Raw genomic sequence first — 13,222 nt, forward strand, 5'->3', positions numbered from 1 at the left:
CCCCCACTCCCCAAACCGACTTCCTTGGCTGTAGCCTACGTCTCAGCACAGTGTTTGAAAAAGGAACAGACATCTTTGAGGGGGTGCCACTTTATCGCCCATACCCCATATATAGTCTTATCAACGGTAAAATGTATTGGATCAGCGAATCGGCGAGGAGAGCCATAAAAAAGGCAGGACCCGCGGAAGCGAGCAGCTGGCGTCGTTTCCCCAAAAAGTATTTGGTATCCATGGGGATCCAGTAACTCCTCTGCTATAGTACATATTTGACAAACTATAGTCGGCTCGAGCTTGCACTCCAGCTTCACGTTCAGTGTGGTTCAGACGCGCGGAGCTTCTCAGCGTTTTACTCAGAGTTTGTTTTTTGTCAGTTGGTGAGACCACCCCAACAACACAGCAGTCATGGACGCCATCAAGAAGAAGATGCAGATGCTTAAACTCGACAAGGAGAATGCCCTGGACAGAGCTGAGGGAGCTGAGGGAGACAAGAAGGCAGCGGAGGACAAGAGCAAACAGGTTGGCATCCATAGAGAAATCGGGTTCAGTCTTATTTGGGCACGGAGTGCATTGGAGCGTTCTCTCTCTCGATATGGATTAAATCACGTCTCAGAGGATGAGTATGAGGATCAGTATTGATTGTTGTATTTAATCGTATTAGGAATATATTTGTTTTTGGTGCGTGACAATATTTTATTATTTGACTCCAGGAAGTTTTAGAAAATGTTTGTTTGACCGATTCATTTATACTGCATCATGCAGGATTAAGCCTAGTATAAACTAATATTCTTTGATCAGCGTTATATATATATTTTTTTTTTTACCCTAAAACATGAATAGCGTAGTCTATTGATTAAAGTATGCCACTCTAGTGTTGTGGGTGGATTGAATAAATTACATGTAAATACTTGTCCAAAGAATATGATATGAAGCATTTGTAAGTGTTTGCCTTTTTCTATGACTCTTGGCTTTTGTTTTCTTCCCTTTTTTGACTGTTTCTGGCTGTGCGTCCACTCTGTTTATGGCACACCCCAATTGACTGATGATATTATCCACCAACTATCAGCTTGAGGATGACCTGGTAGCGCTGCAGAAGAAGCTGAAGGGAACCGAGGATGAGTTGGACAAGTACTCTGAGTCTCTTAAGGATGCCCAGGAGAAACTTGAACTCGCTGAGAAGAAAGCCACAGACGTAAGTTTGAAGAGGCGCGGTGGCATAAACCTGTCCGAAGTGTTATGAGTGGATTCAGGGGGACCACGAACAGTCTGCCAACATGGAACCTCAACATGTTTCATTCTAGGCCTAGTCATCATTCATATACATATAAGTTAGGATAATTTTATTGTTTCAGTTTGGAATAGCCTACATAATTGTGTATGGTTAATAGCTGCGTCTTCATTAGGCTCGACCTGCAATGCGCAATATTCCACGTGTTCACTGAAACCGAACAAGACTGAGTAGACCAACTGTAGGCCTAACAAATGTGCCTTGTGTGCCACCCTCCTCGAAGATGCAAGCGGAAGGTTAAATTTAGCTGTGTTTTATATGGCCAAGTTACAGGTTTAGGCAGTGTACCCTGTGCACCCCGCAACCTGTTGGGTTAAAATGGGGGCCCGTTTAGAATTTCAGTTAAAAGTTTGGTGGAAGTTTTTGAATATTTTAAATACATTTTAATTTAGATTTGTAGGTGTCATACATTATATTCTAGTCGTCAAATTAAAACTTTTACTTCTCCTTTTATTGAGAATGTTGTAGGGGACACCAATAATTAAACGTTTGTTCTTATAGGAAACATGCATCTTATTGTGTCAGTTTAGAAAGAACACCAAATTATGATAGTAATTATGATAAAAAAAAACATTAAACAAAAATGGTACCAAACATATTTATACTTTTAAGTAGCCTATAGGTCTATCATTATTATGAATTGGGATAATCATGTTACTTTTGTCCTTATGTAATCGATGTTTATTTTTATATACAATTAATATCTTCAAATACTCTGCTCTGAGCAGAGATCCCATTATAGGCTAATGGCCAATAAGTCATTATGACATAATCACATTATCTCACTATAATACAATAAATAAAAACCTCTGTAACAAAATCTTTCTGGATATTTTGAGGCAATTCATGAAATGTGTTACTTCCGGTGTCATTTAGCGCAAATCCCAGCCTCCCCAGTAGCTTTTGGAAAAAACAGAGTCGTGAGCAGATTTTGTCATCCCGGCATCGTTGCGCGTTTCTGTCCCGAGAACCGTTAGAAAAAGGCGTAGGCAATAGAAAATAGGCAGTAAACAAGCGAAATGGCCGGGCTAACTTCGTTGGAAACTGTAAAAAGGAAAATTAAAGCATTACAAGAACAGGCTGACGGTGCAGAAGAGTCGGCAGAGAGGCGGCAGAAGGAACTGGGTCTGGAGAGGGATGCGAGAGAATCCGTAAGCCCTGGCTAATAATTTAAGACAATTAGTCTGCAGCCTGCCTGATGACAGTATTAGTATAAATCTGATCAACAGCTTGGTAGAACGATAGACAGAATATATATGATTTTACGGTACTAAAAACGTCAATATTTTGTCTGTCATGTGATGTGCTAAAGGGATGGAGAAATGGGACAGTGAGAATCAATTTAATGGTAAAACGTGCCAGGCAGGAAGGCTCCAAAATAAACACATTAGTTTAGGCTGCTGCAGTTTCAGCATGTTCTAGTCGACCATACACTATCATCCTACACCTTCTGTAGCTACATACATTTACATCATTGTCAGCTTATTATGTTTATATTGGTTACTGCCTTTCCAAACATACAAATGAGGCCTATATAAATGTATATTTTATACAATCCTGTCTATAGAATGTTATATATAATGTTGGAGATTTACATGAAAGTACAGGGGCTCCGGAGTGGTGCAGCGGTCTAAGGCACCGCATCTCAGTGTTAGAGGGGTCACTACAGACCCTGATTCCATTCCAGACTGTATCACAACCGGACGTGATTGGGAGTCCCATAGGGCGGCGCACAATTGGCCCAGCGTCGTCCGAGTTAGGGTTTGGTTGGGGTAGGTCGTCATTGTAAATAAGAATTTGTTCTTAACTAACTTGCCTAGTTAAATAAATAAATAAAATAGTGTGGTCTGGGCCCTTATCCCTTTCTCACACATTAAACCTTAATCCCCTATAGTGTTAAGAAGCCCCCCACAGAGGTGTCCAAATATGACCCCCAACCTCCTCCATTACACATCTCTCCATACTGTATTATGCAAGAAAGTGTGACTGTCTGAGTGTGCATCAGGTTGACATTGTGGTTTCCCCATGTTGTGCTCACTTAGGCCGAGGCTGATGTAGCTTCCCTGAACAGACGTATCCAACTGGTTGAGGAGGAGTTGGATCGTGCTCAGGAGCGTCTGGCCACAGCTCTGACCAAGCTGGAGGAGGCTGAGAAGGCTGCTGATGAGAGTGAGAGGTGAGCAGAGCAGAGACTCCGACTCTGTATCATACACTACACTCGTAGACAAAAAAAGGTGCTATCTAGAACCAAAAATGGTTCTTTCAGCTGTCACCATAAGAGAAGCCTGTGAAGAACCACTTTTGTTTACGGGTAGAAACCTTTTGGGTTCCATGTAGAACCCTTTCCACAGAGGCCTCTACATGGAACCCAAAAGAGTTCTACATGGAACCTAAGAGGGTTTTACCAGGAGTCAAAAAGGATTCTCCTGTGGGGACAGCTGCAGAACCCTTTTGGAGCCATTTCTTCTAGGAGTATAGACCCAGCCATCATCAGACCCGTCAGTCTGTCTCAAACACAGTCATCAACACCGAACCCATATAGATGACATCAATCCACATGACCACAGTAATAATATTATCATTTCACTCTTAAAAGTGTTCAGTAAAGGATGCATTATAAAGGGATTGTATAATTTCAGCCAGTAGTTTTAGAAGAAGCCAAGCCGAGCGAAAATTGTGCACAACGACATCCATTTCTTATGATATGTTACATCCTGCATTTTTTTTAAACAATATTCTGCAATTCATATGATACAGTATGTTATGAATTCCAATAAGTACAATATGTGACAAATTTGTAAGTGCTTAAGATCATGTTCAATCTCTTTAACTAGCACACTTATTGAGAAGAGTTCATGTAAAATATGCATAAGCACACTGTACCAGATTTATTGTGTTACAATAGCCAAGTGCCAAATGTAGTTATGGCCCCCACAGTGTGTGGACTGTTGGGCTGCAGATTAATGTCCTCCTGTTCCTTTTAGTTGATCAACATTTTATTTCTTTAAAAAACAAGACAACATGCAATGTCCTCCTATCCCTGACATATGTTCCCCCCGTTTATTCTGTCCTCCAGAGGCATGAAGGTGATTGAAAACAGAGCATCGAAGGATGAGGAGAAGATGGAGCTGCAGGAGATCCAGCTGAAGGAGGCTAAGCACATCGCTGAGGAGGCTGACAGGAAATACGAGGAGGTGAGTTTCCTAGCATTCCTTAGGCTGATACTTTATGATATACAGTGCCTTCAGAAAGCATTCAGACCCCTTTACTTTTTCCTAATTTTGTTACGTTACAGCCTTATTCTAAAATGGTTTAAATAAAAATAAATCCTCATCAATCTACACACAATACCTCACAACGACAAAGCAAAAAGGGTTTTTATTTAAAAAAATATATATTTATTAAAGATAAGAAAACAGAAATACCTTATGTACATAAGTATTCAGACCCTTTGCTATGAGACTCGAAATTGAGCTCAGGTGTATCCTGTTTCCATTGAGCATCCTTGAGATGTTTCTACAACTTGATTGGAGTCCACCTGTGGTAAATTAAATTGATTGGACATGATTTAGAAAGGCACACACCTGTCTATATAAGGTCCCACAGTTGACAGTGCATGTCAGAACAAAAATCAAGCCATGAGGTCGAAGGAATTGTCTGTAGAGCTCAGAGACAGGATTGTGTCGAGGCACAGATCTGGGGAAGGGTACAAAAAAATTTCTGCATTATTGACGGTCCCCAAGAACACTGTGACCTCCACCATTCTTAAATTGATAAAGTTTAGAACCACCAAGACACTTCCTAGAGCTGGCCACCCGACAAAACTGAGCAATCGGGGGAGACTGGCCTTGGTCAGGGAGGTGACCAAGAACCTGATGGTCACTCCGACAGAGCTCTCGAGTTCCTCTGTGGAGATGGGAGAACCTTCCAGAAGGACAACCATCTCTGCAGCACTCCACCAATCAGGCCTTTATGATAGAGTGGCCAGAAGGAAGCCACTCAGTAAAAGGCACATGACAGCCCACTTGGAGTTTGCCAAACGGCACCTAAAGACTCAGACCATGAGAAACAAGATTCTCTGGTCTGATGAAACCAAGATTGAACTCTTTGGCCTGAAGGCCAAGTGTCACATCTGGAGGTAACGTGGCACCATCCCTACGGTGAAGCATGGTGGTGGCAGCATCATGCTGTGGGAATGTTTTTCAGCGGCAGGGACTAGTCAGGATCGAGGGAAATATGAACAGAGCAAAGTAAACAGAGATACTTGATGAAAACCTGCTCCAGAGTGCTCAGGAACAAAGACTGGGGCGAAGGTTCCCCTTCCAACAGGACAACAACCCTAAGCACACAGCCAAGACAACGCAGAAGTGGCTTCGGGACAAGTCTCAGAATGTCCTGGAAAAATTGAAGTGGTCTGAATACTTTCTGAAGGCACTGTACTTCTGAGGTAGTCGTGTGTGTGTGTGTGTGTGTGTGTGTGGGGGGGAAACAGACAGCATATAGACCTGTACATGAAACTAAACATATAACATATTGATTGCTTGGTGCACCAATGTGGTATAGTGATGTGTTGTCCTATTATGGGTGAAAACAGGTCGCCCGTAAGCTGGTCATCATTGAGAGTGATCTGGAACGTACAGAGGAGCGTGCTGAGCTCTCTGAAGGGTAAAAACTTTGGAACCAACCACAAAATACAGCACAATTTACTGCTTTGGAGACAACCTGCTGTTACTCTTATTGTGTGCTTATTGCCCTGTTATAACTCTTGTTTCTTTCCCCCGTCGGTCCTCCTATTGCATTCGTTCCTACCCCTCTGCTCCTTACCATACCTAAAACACCAGCAAATGCGCTGAGCTTGAGGAAGAGTTGAAGACAGTCACAAACAACCTGAAGTCTCTTGAGGCTCAGGCAGAGAAGGTAGGTGTCTGTTTAGACAAATGTATCTCTTCTCAGGTCGTTGCAGTCAGGGGTTATATCCCCATTGCCTGCTAGTGTAGCCATAGAGATAAAGGGAGGTAACTCTATTGAGTAGGCCCACTTATTTCTGCCTGTTATCCCTTGAACCAGTTCATGTCGGTAGTGCTGTGATGATGACTCTCTGACCTGCGCTCCACTATGTCACTACAGTACTCACAGAAGGAGGACAAGTACGAGGAGGAGATCAAGGTTCTCACAGACAAGCTAAAGGAGGTGAGTTCCCTTTAGCATTAGCAAATTAGCTAATGTTTCCATTCACTTTACCATTAGCTAAAGTGGGACATTAGCGTTAGCATCTTAACCACTAGATCGTCTGTAAAGTGCGACCATAGAAAGGGTGGAGAACACTAGACATTGTATTATATATCTATGTTGGAACATGTTTTGGTGTGATGAGGATGGGAGACACTCATCACATCTTGTCTGCCTCTTGTGCCACAGGCTGAGACCCGTGCTGAGTTCGCTGAGAGGTCCGTGGCCAAGCTTGAGAAGACCATTGATGATCTGGAGGGTATGGACCTTTTTTCCTTTCATTTCATATATTGTGAAGCATTTTCTATGTGAAAATCTGAGGTAAGTTGTATAGTAAAACCGGACATATACAGTGCCTTCAGAAAGTATTCACACCCTGTTGTATTGTGTTACAGCCTGAATTTAAAATTGATTACATTTTGTCACTGGCTTACACACAATATCCCATAATGTCAGAGGAATTATGTTTTTAGAAATGTTCACAAATTAATTAAAAAATGAAACGTTGAAATGTCTTGAGTCAATAAGTATTCAACCCCTTTGTTATGACAAGCCTAAATAAGTTCAGGAGTAAAAATGTGCTTCACAAGTCACATAATAAGTTGCATTGGCACTCTGTGTGCAATAATAGTGTTTAAAATTATTTCTGAATGACTACCTCATTCATCTCTGTACTCCACATATACAATTACCTGTAAGTTCCCTCAGTCGAGAAGTGAATATCAAACACAGATTCAACCAGAAAGACCAGGGAGGTTTTCCAATTTCATGCAAAGAAGGGCACCAATTGGTAGATGGGTAAAAAATAAAAAAACACACGCATTGAATAACCCTTTGAGCATGGTGAAGTTAATTACACTTTGGATGGTGTATCAATATACCCAGTCACTACAAAGATACAGGCATCCTTCCTAACTCAGTTGCCGGAAAGAAAGGAAACCGCTCAGTGATTTCACCATGAGGACATTGGTGACATTAAAACAGTGAGGGTTTAATAGCTATGATGGGAGAAAACTGAGGATGAATCAACAACATTGTAGTTACTCCACAATACTAACCTAAATGACAGAGTGAAAAGAAGGAAGCCTGTACAGAATTAAAATATTCAAAAAATCCATCCTGTTTTCAATAAGGCACTAAAGTAAAACTGCAAAAAATGTGACAAAGAAATTAACTCTATATCATGAATACAAAGTGTTATGTTTGGGGCAAATACAACACATCACTGAGCACCACTCTTCATATTTTCAAGCGTGGTGGTGGCTGCATCATGTTATGGGTATGCTTGTCATCTGCAAGGACTAGGGAGATTTTTAGGATAAAAATAAACAAAATAGAGCTAAGCAAGGGCAAAATCCTAGAGGAAAACCTGGGAGACAAATTCATCTTTCAGCAGGAGAATAATCTGAAACAGAAGGCCAAATATACACTGGAGTTGCTTACCAAGATGACATTGAGTGGCCTAGTTACAGTTTTGGTTTGAAAATCTATGGCAAGACTTGAAAATGGCTGTCTAGCAATGATCAAAAACCAACTTGTCAGAGCTTGAATAATTTAAAAAAGAGTAATGTGTGAAGTCTAACCTTTCATCACCTCCTCTGTGGTGTCATCAGATACTGCATCTACATTCTGCACAGTCAGTTCTGTGCTAGGCAGACTAGGCCAGTGCCACAGCTGACATTATGCAGACCCACAGTCAGTATTTGTTAGGCTAGTGCAGGCCAGGGAAAGAAATGTCTCATGCTGCTGTTGGTGTGACTGTGGCACTGTAGCTGTGGAATTACAAAGCATTCACAATGGAGCTCTATATAATTTGGTTGGAGACCATGTTGTAATTTCCTTCTGGAAAAGAAAGCAGCGACACACTATACCACTCCAATGTAATATGTATTAATTAGATACAAACATTTCAACACCAAGCTGCCTTCATCAGGGTTTTGGTTAGTCATTTCCTGATTGGTCTAAACAATGGAACAGGGCATTAGTGGCCTGTGCACATCCTATTGCTCCCTTATTCTTTTTTTTGGTTTGACATTCTATTTTATTTATTTGTTCTCTGACAATCCATTGTTTTTTCCTACCTTTTCCTCTCCTTTCTTTGCTCTGTCTATCATCTCTGTTGTTGTCCCCAACCTCCTTCATTATCACCCCATCGATGTCATCTCCTCCACCTCTCCTCCTCCTCCACTCCACCCATAATAGATGAGTTGTATGCACAGAAGCTAAAGTACAAGGCCATCAGCGAGGAGCTGGACCACGCCCTCAACGACATGACCTCCATGTAATCTATCACCTGCTTGTGTCTGCTTGTGCGTTGTGCATGGGTCCCACCCACTCACAATTTTTTCTACTGTATACTCCCTCTAGTGGCATATTTTTTGTATGTTTCATTTGTTTGGATTTTTCCACTCACATTTTAGTTTCAGTGCCTACTAATCTGACTCCCTTTACACTTCTGCCATGCAACAGCAAATAGCGTTTGCCTTTTGTAGTTAACTAGTGGCTTTTTTGCTAGGCTGAGAAAACTATATAGAATCTAACATGCATCGTACAATCAGTTTTTACATGCTTTTAGAAACATCTAAATTGAACTTCCAGAATAGTGTACCTCTCAACCCTTTTTGAGTACCTGGCTCTGCTTTCTGTTCTGTGTGCTGTGGTTTCCATCCTGCATGTCATATCAGTCACGTGCCTTTCTACGATTTGTCCCTCCAACGCGTTGTGTTTTTCCTCTAATTCTTTTCCAGTTAAATTGTTTACATCATCTCACAACCATCACAGACGCCACCCGCTGGTTGAGAGGCCTCTCTCTACTACAACTATGTGGCAGTATCGCCCAACATCCAGTCCCCTATGTCTCCACATCTCTTCTTTACCACAGGACCACCACACATTGGGCCTCTGCTGCTGCTGCCATCCTATAGACCACCTTTTGTACAGAACCCTGACTCATTTAGCTTTCTGTAAAATAAACTTTACATCCATCCAAGTCAGCCATCCTTACCCTTCAAATCTGTAGTTCTTAATTTCCTTCATTTCATTTCCTGTCTTTAAATGTTTCTCTGTTTAATTTATTACTGAGCAGCTTTGAATAAAACCGAAAGCTCCTCTTCACAAATATATGTTTTTTGATTTGATTTTGGTTGGCACTATGTACTATGTTAGTAGTATTAACAAAAAATGTGCTTACATTTGGACAAAAGCACATCCACCGAGCTTATTCTTTTTAAAAAGTATACAGGTGTTTATTGACAGGGATAGGCAAGAAATTAAGAGGGAGAGAGAGCTAAAAAAGATTGTGTAGAGGTGCGGTGGGTCAGGGATTTGACCCCACTCAGGCAGTGGATTGTTTAAGTGCAGAGGGCTGCGGCCATGACCTCTCTACCAACCTCAGGCATGGTTTCAACTTCTTTAACCAGCTGAGTAATTGACATGGATTGATCAGAAACTGAAAATGTACCTGTTTCAGCATCCTCAGCATTCCCGACAGTCACACTTTGCTTCATGTTCAAAGCCAAAATATAATAGTGACGCGTAACATTGGGGATATTCTGTAAACATATAATTCAGTCATTTCACAGTCACACCATCTCCACATTGAGGTGAGGGAGCCATTTCTTAGTTTGCATATAGATGTGATCATTTAGGCAGAGGGTAGAAAACAATGGTATTTGTTGTGTGTGCTGTTGTAGCATGACACGACTATCTTTCTGTACTAACACACTTTGTTCTCTCAATTCTATTTTCTCTTAACCTGCTTTCTGACTGCAAAGACCCTCTGTACCAGCAGCTTGAGAAAAATCGTCTTCTTTCCAATGAACTGAGAGTGGTGTTAAATCAGGATTAAACTATTACTGGATGTGTTGTGAAATTACCACTGTGCTCAAATTGGATGAAAAAAAATGAAAGGCACTCTTCATTTGTGGCACAACATTAAAATACCTTTGTCTTGTCATGTCATTGGCCGTAGACATTTGTCTGATGCTGTGATGGAAATATAGGCTAATGTGTGTCTCTGACACAAACCTAAGAGTCAGGCAAAGACAAAAAATATATATATTGGATAATATTTATCGGGAAGAAATAATTGGACTTGTAGTTAATGCGGAGCATCAGAGAAATGAAATGCATGTTCACATTGCAGGTGAAGAGGGCAGGTTTCACAGACTCACAGATGGATTTAAGCGCAGGCCTATTTTAGTTTAGTTAACCAACATCTGGAATTGTTATTTCATGAACAGCAATTCGATTTAGATAACATAAACTGGATCACTGTCTATAAGTCTATGGCTGAAAGATCGTCCATTGTACAGGAGTAAATCTGGGCATAATCTGGGTCTGTGAAACTGACCCATAATGTATGATAAGACTTGATATGAGTGTGCATTATAACAATATCTACAGACTGTGGTTGACTAAGGATATACACAGGGACCACCTTTTAATGTTTTAACTATAACAATCTTCATTCAATATTATTGGGTCCTTTTCATTGTGGTCAAAAATTATAAATAGTCTGCAAGCTTCATTTTTATGTTGCACACATAGTTTGTCACTATCAGGCTAATGATGAGATGAGAGAACTTTGGTATGTGTCAAATGTTGGATCAGACACTCATGGACCTCAATAACATGCAACAACATGGTCCATTATCACACAAGACTGCACCGCTCACCTGCTGTGACCTGGTCCAGCATTACACCATGATCACACCAACACTCACCTGCCGTTGCCATGGAGGGCTCCTCCGTGCCCTCTTTGTGGAGATCTCTGGGGCTTGACTGTTTTCTCAGCTCTCAGAGGGGCTGAGAAAACAAACACAATGGACTTTAACTGGATGTTAGCTAGACAGCAAAGCAGACATATGGCTGAGCAGTCACTTGACTCATATACCATTTATTTTTGTATGTTAAAGTGAGATTTAATTGACAAAATGTGCACGTGATTTATTCAAGCTGTTATAATGGACAGGATTACTCTTGACCAATTAAGCCATAACCGAAGCCAAGGTTTAACATTTGTACTTTTTTATTCTGCTTTTGTAACTTGTTCTTTTAGTCATATATTGTACATGTTTCATATGTATGTGCTGGTGCCTCAGTGATATACAGTACTTATATTTAAAAGAAAGTAAGCATGTGCAATATGTACACTGATACAATGTTTAGCGAGGCGGAAGGTGTTCATTTAATCTCAAATAGATCGACCTAGATCATTTCATGTCCAGTGTCTGCCACGGGAATGTTTTTTGTTGTCAAATAGTATACATGTTTGATTTGATGGTGTCTCTTGTTCCTTTTATTAAGTGAATGTAATGTATAAATAAAAACCCACAATCACATTTATGAAGTGTCACTTTCAGAAAACATGCTGACATCTGTAATCTGTGCTATTATTTTACAGTGGTTACACTTGTAGATAAGGGGTACAGTTAGAATCGTAGTCCAGTCTCCACTAAGTCAACTGATTTTGTTGAAATCCATTTGACTTGTAAATGCCCTTTAGAAAGATCTGGCTCATATTTTTTACAAGTGGAAGCAGATGTAGTGTGTGAAGACTACACTCTAGTGTTGGTGTGAAGCTACTGCACAATGATCATTAACTCACTCACACAGGCATCCCATGTCTGTTCTTTTTCCACTAACTGGTCTTTTGGCCAATTTGATCAACTCTTTTGCCCAAAAAAATCTGAAATAGGCTGTGTGTGTAAACAGTCTAATACTACTTTCAACGCATATAATCCTTATAATCAACCAAGGTAGTACCTCCTTGAATCGATCCATTTCATATAAAATAGGATATTTCCAGGACCATGCATAGCCTACTATTTTTGTGTTATTTTGCAGTGATAAAGAAACTAAAGTGAAAGTGATAAAATGTTTTTTTTTATAATTCTTGCTCAAATGCCAATGGACTGAAAATGTAATCCATGAATATATGACACAAAATATATATATGTGGTGAAAGGACAACAACCTCCCCCTCAATGTGATCAAGACAAAGGAGATGATTGTGGACTCCAGGAAAAGGAGGACCGAGTATGTCCCCACTCTCATTGACAGGGCTGTAGTAGAGTAGGTTGAGAGCTAGTTCTTTGCCGTCCACATCACCAACAAACTAACATGGTCCAAGCACACCAAGACAGTCACGACAAAACCTATTCCCCCTCAGGAGACTGAAAAGATTTGGCATGGGTCCACAGATCCTTTAAAGGTTTTACAGCTGCACCATCGAGAGCATCCTGACGGGGTGCATCACTGCCTGGTATGGCAACTGCTCGGCCTCCAACCGCAAGGCACTACAGAGGGAAGTGCGTATAACCCAGTACATTACCGGGGCCAAGCTTCTTGCCATCCAGGACATCTATACCAGGTTGTGTCAGAGGAAGGCCCTAAAAATTGTCAAAGACTCCAGCCACCCTAGTCATAGACTGTTCTTTCTGCTACCGCACAGCAAGCGGTACCGGAGGGCCAAGTCTAGGTCCAAGAGGCTTCTAAACAGCTTCTACCCCCAAGCCATAAGACTCCTGAACATCTAATCAAATGGCTACCCAGACTATTTGCATTGTAGATTAAGGGCTTGTACGTAAGCATTTCACTGTAAGGTCTACACTTGTATTCGGCGCATGGACAAATAACGTTTGATTTGATTCATACATACTAGGCAGATAAAGTGTACTCGCCACTAGGTGGCAGTAATAGTGTATT

The 13,222-nt window shown here is 41.0% G+C and overlaps 1 protein-coding gene across 4 annotated transcripts; it reads left to right on the forward strand.

Annotated features, from left to right (window-relative positions):
* The first annotated feature begins 157 nt into the window (after window positions 1–157).
* Window positions 158–11,857, forward strand: LOC139411625 (tropomyosin alpha-1 chain). 4 transcript variants are annotated; one of them, XM_071158214.1, is made up of 10 exons: window positions 158–516; window positions 1,064–1,189; window positions 3,328–3,461; window positions 4,362–4,479; window positions 5,880–5,950; window positions 6,127–6,202; window positions 6,413–6,475; window positions 6,704–6,773; window positions 8,717–8,795; window positions 9,262–11,857. In XM_071158214.1, exons 1-10 carry the CDS (start codon window positions 403–405, stop codon window positions 9,263–9,265), a joined length of 855 nt encoding a protein of 284 aa, XP_071014315.1. In that variant the 5' UTR covers window positions 158–402; the 3' UTR covers window positions 9,266–11,857. The 4 variants fall into 4 exon arrangements, with proteins under 4 accessions (XP_071014315.1, XP_071014316.1, XP_071014318.1 ...); XM_071158215.1 differs by lacking the exon at window positions 8,717–8,795 and having other exon boundaries at window positions 262–516; window positions 10,288–10,583; XM_071158217.1 differs by lacking the exons at window positions 158–516; window positions 1,064–1,189; window positions 8,717–8,795 and adding an exon at window positions 2,161–2,436 and having other exon boundaries at window positions 10,288–11,857.
* Window positions 11,858–13,222: the final 1,365 nt, after the last annotated feature.

The sequence above is a fragment of the Oncorhynchus clarkii genome, chromosome 6 (genome assembly GCF_045791955.1).
Source record: "Oncorhynchus clarkii lewisi isolate Uvic-CL-2024 chromosome 6, UVic_Ocla_1.0, whole genome shotgun sequence".
Taxonomy (NCBI): Eukaryota; Metazoa; Chordata; class Actinopteri; order Salmoniformes; family Salmonidae; genus Oncorhynchus; species Oncorhynchus clarkii.